This window comes from Leptodactylus fuscus, chromosome 11 (genome assembly GCF_031893055.1).
Source record: "Leptodactylus fuscus isolate aLepFus1 chromosome 11, aLepFus1.hap2, whole genome shotgun sequence".
Classification (NCBI taxonomy): domain Eukaryota; kingdom Metazoa; phylum Chordata; class Amphibia; order Anura; family Leptodactylidae; genus Leptodactylus; species Leptodactylus fuscus.
This window is the reverse complement of record NC_134275.1, coordinates 80,368,302-80,377,398: the sequence shown is the minus strand read 5'-3', so window position 1 is coordinate 80,377,398 and position 9,097 is coordinate 80,368,302. Positions and strand designations below refer to the sequence as shown.

Below are 9,097 nucleotides of genomic sequence, written 5' to 3'. Positions count from 1 at the left end.
CCCCTCATAGTACATGCACCCTTCCATGACTGACTTCCAAGTAGGAGGAGTGTTACACAATCCCTACACAACCAAGAGCAACTTCCTGAGCCTCTTATTCAGCCATGACAGCGTCTTCTCCCGCTCTGATATCTCACATGTTTTCTATAAATCTTCGTTATTTCTAGAAAATCTCTCAGTTTTCCTTTCACTTTCTCCAGCTCTAACCTCTCCGTCCTTATTCTGCCCGGTAACTGCTGATCAGCTGGAGAGTAATTTTCCTATTGGAGGAGACTGTAACTCCCGTCCAATCAGAGCTGAGCTCCGCCCCCAGTCTGCAGAGTTACATTGTTACACTTGTATTCAGACCCGGCGACACTCGCAGCTGTATTTGTCTTGTCACTCGGGGCCCCCCAATATATGAGGGCCAGGATGAGGAAGATGTTCCCGCTCATTGTACTTCTCCTCCATGCGTCTGCCGTGTATTCTGGTCAGTATATAGGAGATGAGTTATTATATGTGATATGACATGATTAGTATGTATTATATATGTAGTATGTTGTGTATTATACATTGTACTTCTCTCCATGTGTCTGCCGTGTATTCTGGTCAGTATATAGGAGATCAGTTATTATATATACATATTACATGATTAGTATGTATTATATATGTAGTATGTTGTGTATTCTGGTCAGTATATAGCATTTTTTCCTGGTCCACAGTACAGAGGATAATTGTCTGATCACTGGGGGTCCAGTCGCAGATGTCCCCCTAAAGCTTCTTTGTGATTGTTGCTCCAGTGCACTTCTGCTCCATTTACTTCTATGGGCTGCCGGGACTGTAATTTCTGCGCCTGCAGCCCCATATAAGTAAATGGAGAACAATCACGCTGGAGCTCCATTCTCAAGGAGGCTTCAGGGCAATTTTCAATCCCTTGTCCTCCTGATCACTGCAGGATCCAACAATTGGGCTCCCTGTTCTGTGGATAACAGGAGAACCGCTTTAAAGGGATCCTATCACTGGATCCCCTTTTTTTCTGCCTACCACATTGGAATAGCCTTAAGAAAGACTATTCTTCTCCTACCTTTAGATGTCTTCTCCGCGCTGCCATTCGGTAGAAATCCGGGTTTTCTTTGGTATGCAAATGAGTTCGCTTGCAGCACTGGAGGAGTCACCAATGCTGCAAGAGAAATCTCCAGCAACTCCTCCATCTTCTTCTGGAGCGGCCTCTCTCTGTGTCTTCTTCCGCCCTGGGTTTCAATCTTCTAGGCCTCGGGCAGAGCCGACTGTGCATGCCCCTATGGCTACAAGAAAATGGCCGCTTACATATTAAGCTGTGTAAGCGGCCATTTTCTTGTTGGCCGTGTGCATACGGGGCACAATTTTATATACACTATATATATATATATATATATATATATATTGTATATATATATATATATATATATATATATATATATACTGTGTGTGTGTATATATATATATATATATATATATATATATAGTGACATGTAACCCTCTGTATATATATAGTGACATGTAACCCTCTGTATATATATCTGGTGACATGTAACCCACTGTATATATATATATATATATATATATATATATATATATAATGACATGTAACCCTCTGTGTATATATATATATATATATATATATATATATATAGTGACATGTAACCCTCTGTATATATATATATATATATATATATATATATATATATATAGTGACATGTAACCCTCTGTATATATATATATATATATATATATATATATATATATATATATAATGACATGTAACCCTCTGTATATATATATATATATATATATATATATATATAGTGACATGTAACCCTCTGTATATATATATATATATATATATATATATATATATATATATATATATATATAGTGACATGTAACCCTCTGTATATATATATATATATATATATATATATATATATATATATATATAGTGACATGTAACCCTCTGTATATATCTGGTGACATGTAATCTCTGTATATCTCTCAGACAGGCACTCTCTGCGCTATTATCACACTGTGGTCTCCGCTTCGGGGTCCGGACTACCTTTGTACTCTGTAGTTGGATATGTGGATGATCGGGAGATTATGAATTATAACTCAGACAGTGGCAGATACAGACCCAGAGTGCAGTGGATGGAGAAGATACAAGAGCAAGATCCGGAATACTGGGAGAGAAATACACAGAGAGCTAAAGGAAATGAGCCTGTATTCAGACATAATGTAAAGGTAACAATGAAGCACTTCAATCAGACTGGAGGTGAGAGACAAATATACCATATACACAATACACACTGATATACACACTACACTGTATAAATCAATACCGACCACACTGTGTGCACAATAAACTACACATATATACACACTAATACACACAAAAACCACAAAAGTTCACTCCCCCCCTCCCCTTTCCCTAGATGAGATATAAAAGTACATAATAATAACCATAATCACTTTAGGTCTCCGGCGCTGAAAATTGCCCAAACTATTAAAATATAAAAATATTTATCCCATGTGGTGAATGTCGTAACAGAGAAAAAAATAAATAAATAAATATCCAAATGGCGACTTTTTTTTTTCTATTTATTTACTTATTTTTCCCAATACTTTGGGGGGGGGGGGGGAAGTGGCCTGGTATGCACGCCAGTAGTCGTATGGTGTGAGACCTCCGCTCCGTGCTCTGACATTACCAGATATTAACAGCGGCATAATGGGCAAAACTAGGTCTAAACGGCACCCTGGGGCCCCACTGACCTCTCTGCACCCTGAAGCATACCTCCCGACTTCTGAAGAACTGAAAGAGGGACAAAATGTGCGGCGGCAAATTTAGCCCCGCCCACTTTTGTGTTGACTCCGCCCACTCGTTAATTTTTCATGTGCCTGCACACAATATAATCCTCCTACAGTCACCCATAAATTATATGTCCCCCCTCTATCTCTCCCCCAGTTTCATATACACCCTTCATCTGCCCCCAGTTTCATGTCCCCCTTCCATCTCTGCCCCCAGATTCATCTCCCCACATCTCTGCCCCCAGTTTCATGTCCCTCCATCTCTGCCCCCAGGTTCATGTCCCTCCATCTCTGCCCCCAGATTCATGTCCCCCCATCTCTGCCCCCAGATTCATGCCCCCCATCTCTGCCCCCAGATTCATGTCCCCCATCTCTGCCCCCAGATTCATGTCCCCCCATCTCTGCCCCCAGATTCATGTCCCCCATCTCTGCCCCCAGATTCATGTCCCCCATCTCTGCCCCCAGATTCATGTCCCCCCATCTCTGCCCTCAGATTCATGTCCCTCCATCTCTGCCCCCATATTCATGTCCCCTCCATCTTTGCCCCCAGATTCATGTCCCTCCATCTCTGCCCCAGATTCATGTCCTCTCCATCTATGCCCCCAGATTCATGTCCTCTCCATCTCTGCCCCCAGATTCATGTCCCCACATCTCTGCCCCCAGTGTCATGTCCCCCCATCTCTGCCCCCAGTGTCATGCCATCCTCTCCTTCATCTGCCCCCAGATTCACGTTCCACCTCCACATTAAACTTACCTTCTCCTCCGCTCCCTCGCCGCCTCTGGCGAACAGAGATATGGAAAAATGATGGCTCTTGGAAGGTCGAGAGGAAAAAATAGATATGCAAAAACAAAAACTGTCTTGGTCTTTAAGGGGTTAAGTTGGCATGCCGTATAAAAAAAATAGTTACCACCCCCTGTATTACACTGTATAGACAATAATATACAGAATATAATAGCAGGGGCCCCAATCACATTGCAGCAATGTACTACAGCCCGAGACCTGGCGCTGATCACATGTGATCAATGTTATACATCATATATAATGCACGGGAGCGATCAGTGTTATATAAATGTGAAATGTTTGTGGGTTTGTGACTTTGGATGTTCGGATGTTTGTTCCTCAATCACGCAAAACCCGCTCCACCGATTTGGCTGAAATTTTCCACAAACATAGTTAATACACACGATTGCGCAATAGGCTACTTTTGAACACAATAACCCACATACGTTTTCCACACGAACCCCACAAAAAACAAACTGGCATCACCATCTCTGCAATCTCACACACTTTGGACCATAGCAAGCCCCTAAACTTCACATTACCCCCTACAGCCTCGCCCCTAACCCCACACACTCACATTCACATATACTTTCCCACTTTCACCCTCACCTTCACCATCCTGCAGGAGCCGACCTCTGTCACTCTCCGGACCAGCCATCTTTGCCGACCCCCACCGCTGGGAGGATCCGCGCCACCGCCCACCACACTACTCCACAGGCTTCACAGGAGCATGCGCACTTTGCACACATAAACAACGTGTTACTGGCACGCCACCATTTTGCGCCTCCACCTTAGGCCGCAGCACACGAAATCCTGCCTCCAGCCTGCAACAGTACCCGACGCCGCTATCACCTCCCTGCTGTTCGCTCTGCATCATCCATCCACCAGCTCGACACTGGTAAGTTCACGTACGCCATAGCCCTTCTCTTACACAATCGCGCATACACTGCGCTACCCCCGTCATGTCTCCGGTTCCTGACAACTTTGCGTCCTCCGCCGCCTTCTCTTACCGGTCCCACGGCTCCCGTCTGTCCCGTCTGCATCCTCCTGCTCATCTCTGCCGCCTACACTGGGCTAGGCTGCCGCCGCGAAGGTTCCTGTAGCAGCCGCTAGCTCTCCCACGCCTCCCACACAGCTCAGTGTGTCCAGGCTGCTAGAAGCTATGCTATGTAGCCTGCAATAGCACTCTCACGATTATGCAATACATAGCAATACATTACGATTGCAATGCATTGCATTGTTCAGGACATCCCCTGCTGGTGTACAACGGTATTGCTTTGCAAACTGCTGGATGCAGCCTGCAAACCTCATTAGCATTAAAATAAAAAAAACAATACTGTGAAACACACACATATCCCCGCCTCCGAAATACCCCACTCTACTAACTGAACTAAACATTACGCCTGCATACACTCTCACTATTAGGCAATGCATTATTCAGTGCACCCCCTGCTCTCCTTCACACCCACTAAACGCCCATGTATTTGCTGAGAATACACTAGAGATGAGCGAACACTAAAATGTTCGAGGTTCGAAATTCGATTAGAACAGCCGCTCAATGTTCGTGTGTTCGAACGGGTTTCGAACCCCATTATAGTCTATGGGGAACAGATACTCGTTAAGGGGGAAACCCAAATCCGTGTCTGGAGGGTCACCAAGTCCACTATGACACCCCAGGAAATGATGCCAACACCTCTGGAATGACACTGGGACAGCAGGGGGCGCATGTCTGGGGGCATCTAACACACCAAAGACCCTCTATTACCCCAACATCACTGCCTAACAACTACACACTTTCCACATTCAAAAAAACCTCTATCAAAGTGGGAAAATACCTGGAAACCTTCTTTACTCCCCAAATGGATGGACACAAACCCCAATTTAAGCTCAACAAACAGTAACAACCACCCCTTTAAATCACGTTCCCCATGACAACCACAAATGGAATAGGCAATGGGAATTCCAAAAGCCCTCACCCTTAACTGTCATTTTGAGTGTGTGTGTGTGTGTGTGTGTGTGTGTGTGTGTGTGTGTGTGTGTGTGTGTGTGTGTGATGTGGTAAGACCTTCCAAAATTCACTTTTCTAGCCCTTAACATGAGCCCTTCCAAACAAAGTTACATGACCTTAAGCTGAGCTACCAGCAGAGATTGAGGCCCTTGGCATGAGTAGAGCCTTGCACCAGCAGTGTTTTTGGCACTTAGGGTGAGTTGAGCCTTGTACCAGCGTGTGTCCCTTAACATCAGGCGGGCCCTAAGTTCTGCGCTTTGCACAAAAGTTCCACATTAACTAGGCTGAATGGTACAAAGATTAGTAGGCCCGAGAACCAGGAACAGGTCTTGCAATGGCTGTCGGATAACGCTTAAAGCACATTGTCCACCAGCCAGTCAGCCTCTACCTCCTCTTACCCAACAGTCTTGTCCTCCTTCCACCCAAAATTCCCAATCTTCCCAGAACAATAACCCCAACTGTCCCTGCTCCCCAGAGCTGTTCTCCCTTCCTTTGACTGTACTGCACCCTGCCCCTCCATTTCGTGATTCCACGTACCTAACAGACGAGTATCTGTGTCCAGATGCTCAAACACTAGAGTCTCCTCCATTCCATCTCCGGTCGATTTGGTGGCGGATGACCAGCAACCCACCCTCATCGACGACGATGGGGCGCAGTTGCTGTCAGGGCAGCCAGTTGACATGCGCATTGTGCAGGAGGAGGAGGCGAGACAGGAGTTGGAAGAGGAGGTGGTGGACGACGAGGACACCGACCCCACCTGGACAAGGCGGATGTCAAGCTGGGAAAGTAGTGTGGATGTTGAGGCAGGTGCAGCACCGAAAAGGGTAGCTAGAGGCAGAGACATGTCCAGAGGCAGAGGTCAGCTGCTTTGCCGAAGCCAGGCCAGACCCGGAATGTCCGAAGATGTTCCCTTTTGTACCCAGCCCAGAAAAACTCCCCCATCGAGGGCACGTTTCTTGAAGGTGTAGAGTTTTTTCAAGGAATGCGCCGAGGACAGATATAGTGTCGTCTACACAATTTGCCTCTCGAAATCGAGTAGGGGCCCTGAGAAGAGCAACCTGTCCACCACTTCAATGCACCATCATTTGGAATCCAAGCAATGGAATCAGTGGCAGGCAGCAACGGCAGGACAAACGTCGCCCGCCGTTCATGCCACTGCCTCTGCTCACAGTGCTGGCGATGCACTCCAGAGGACGAGCCAGGACATCACTTTATCTGCCTCCGCCACTTTGTTGACTTCTTCCTCATCCTCCCCTGTTCCTGTCTTATCTCCTTCTCCTGCACCATCAAAGGCACCATCAGGCGCTTCTTTACAACAACCCACCATCTCTCAGACATTGGAGCGCCGGCAGAAATACACCGCTAACCACCCACCCACGCAAGCCTAGAACACCAACATCGCTAAACTGCTGGCCCAGGAGAGGTTGGCGTTCCGGCTTGTTGAAACTCCCGCCTTCCCGGACCTGATGGCAACTGTGGCACCTCACTATGCCGTCCCTAGCCGTCTCAACTTCTCCTGGTGTGGCGTCCCCGCCTTGCACCAGCACGTGTCACTCAACATCAGGTGGGCCCTTAGTTCCGCGCTTTGCTGCAAGGTCCACTTGACCACCGACACTTGGACAAGCGCCTGTGGTCAGGGATGCTGCTTATCTTTAAGGACAGGCAGGGTGAATGTGGTGGAGTCTGGTCCCAGGGTGCAAACTGAGGTACCCTATCTTCTCTCCCAGGCCAAAATTCATGGCAGGAGTAGACTGAAACCCTAAGACGCTGCAACCTCCACCACAGCTACTAGCGGCAAACGCTAAAACACTGGTGTGGGGAGACGTCAGCAGGCGGTGCTGAAGCTCATCAGCTTGGGGGACAGACAGCACAGTGCCTCCGAGGTCAGGGATGCCATCCTGGCTGAGATGGCATTTTTTTTTTCCCTGCTACACCTGGGGCCTGGCATTTTTACGCCTGTGATAATGGCTGGAACCTGGTAGCGGCTCTGGAGCTTGCCAGCCTCCAACACGTTCCATGTTTGGCCCACGTCTAACCTAGTGGTGCAAAGTTTTTTGAAAACATACCCAAATGTACCGAAGCTACTGTTGAAAATGCGGCGCTTGTGCGCCCACTTTTGCAAGTGCACAGGAGTCGCTGCTAGCCTAAAAACACTCTAGCAAGGCCTACATCTGTCCAAACACTGGCTGTTGTCCGTCATTCACACACGCTGAAACCCTACAATACCATATCTTGAGCAGGGTGTGTGAGCTGCACAGACCTTTGATGGAGTTCCATCTACAAAACCCAAGGGTTCCTCAAAGTCAGCTCCCAAAGTTTCTGCACCATGAGTTTGCAAGGGTGGCAGAGTTATGGCTAGGGGCAGAGGCATGGATAGGGATGATGTCTAGGGGCAAAAGCAGTGTGGATGTGGAGGCAAGCTAAGCAGGAAAAACTGGGGGTACAAGCTAAGGCATGGACTGGGGTGATGTCTAGGGGCAAAAGCAGTGTGGATGTGGAGGCAAGCTAAGCAGGAAAAACTGGGGGTACAAGCTAAGGCATGGACTGGGGTGATGTATAGGGGCAAAAGCAGTGTGGATGTGGAGGCAAGCTAAGCAGGAAAAACTGGGGGTACAAGTTAAGGCATGGACTGGGGTGATGTCTAGGGGCAAAAGCAGTGTGGATGTGGAGGCAAGCAAAGCAGGGAAAATGGTGGCTAGAGGCAAAGGGATGTCCATAGGCAGCAAGGGCAAAGATGCAAAACTCTCCCCTGTTTCAAGAATTTTCCTGACTTGTCTCCCCACAAAACATTCCTGGGAGGAGGGCTGAAACACCACCCTCCTCCTCTTCCGCTGTTAGATTGACCCCAGCTACGAGCTGAAAACGCTGCAACACTGGTGTGGGGAGACGTCAGCAGGCTGGGCTGAAGCTCATCAGCTTGGGAGACGGACAGCACACTGCCTCTGAGGTCAGGGATGCCATCCTGGATGAGATGGCAATTTGTTTATCCCCGCTGCCCCAGGGGCCAGGCTTTTTTGTCTTGTTGGAGGGCTCTGGAGCTTGCCAGCCTCCAACACGTTCCATGCCTGGCCCACGTGTTCAATGTAGTGGTGCAATGATTTTTAAAAACATACCCCAAATTAGCTGAGCTAAGGGTGAAAGTGCGGCACTTGGACACCCACTTTCCCAAGTCTACAGTACCTGGAGCTAGCCGCAATACACTCCAGCAAGGCCTACATCTGCCTGAAGCACCTACTGTTGTGCGAGGTCACCAAACGCTCTAACCCTAGATACCGTATGTTCAGCAGGGTGTGTGAGCAGCAGAGACCTTTGATGGAGTACCAGCTACAAAACCCAAGGGTTCCTCAGAGTCAGCTCCCTCACTTTCTGCACCATGAGTTTTCATGGGTGGCAGAGTTATGGCTAGAGGCACAGGCATGGATAGGGGTGATGTGTAGGGGCAAAATCAGTGTGGATGTGGAGGCAAGCTAAGCAGCAAAAACTGGGGGTAC

At 47.6% G+C, this 9,097-nt stretch overlaps 1 protein-coding gene across 2 annotated transcripts in view; it reads left to right on the top strand.

The window, feature by feature from the left end:
• The first annotated feature begins 321 nt into the window (after positions 1 to 321).
• The window catches only part of LOC142185072 (class I histocompatibility antigen, F10 alpha chain-like), a 30,474-nt gene continuing 21,698 nt past the window's right edge, over positions 322 to 9,097 (top strand). The window contains exons 1-2 of one of the 2 annotated variants that reach the window (XM_075260322.1): positions 322 to 469; positions 2,015 to 2,284. In XM_075260322.1, the coding sequence (XP_075116423.1) occupies positions 400 to 469; positions 2,015 to 2,284 (340 nt within the window). In that variant the 5' untranslated portion in view covers positions 322 to 399. Of the gene's footprint in view, positions 470 to 571; positions 588 to 2,014; positions 2,285 to 9,097 lie in introns of those variants that run through there. The other variant, XM_075260323.1, reaches the window with a different exon arrangement.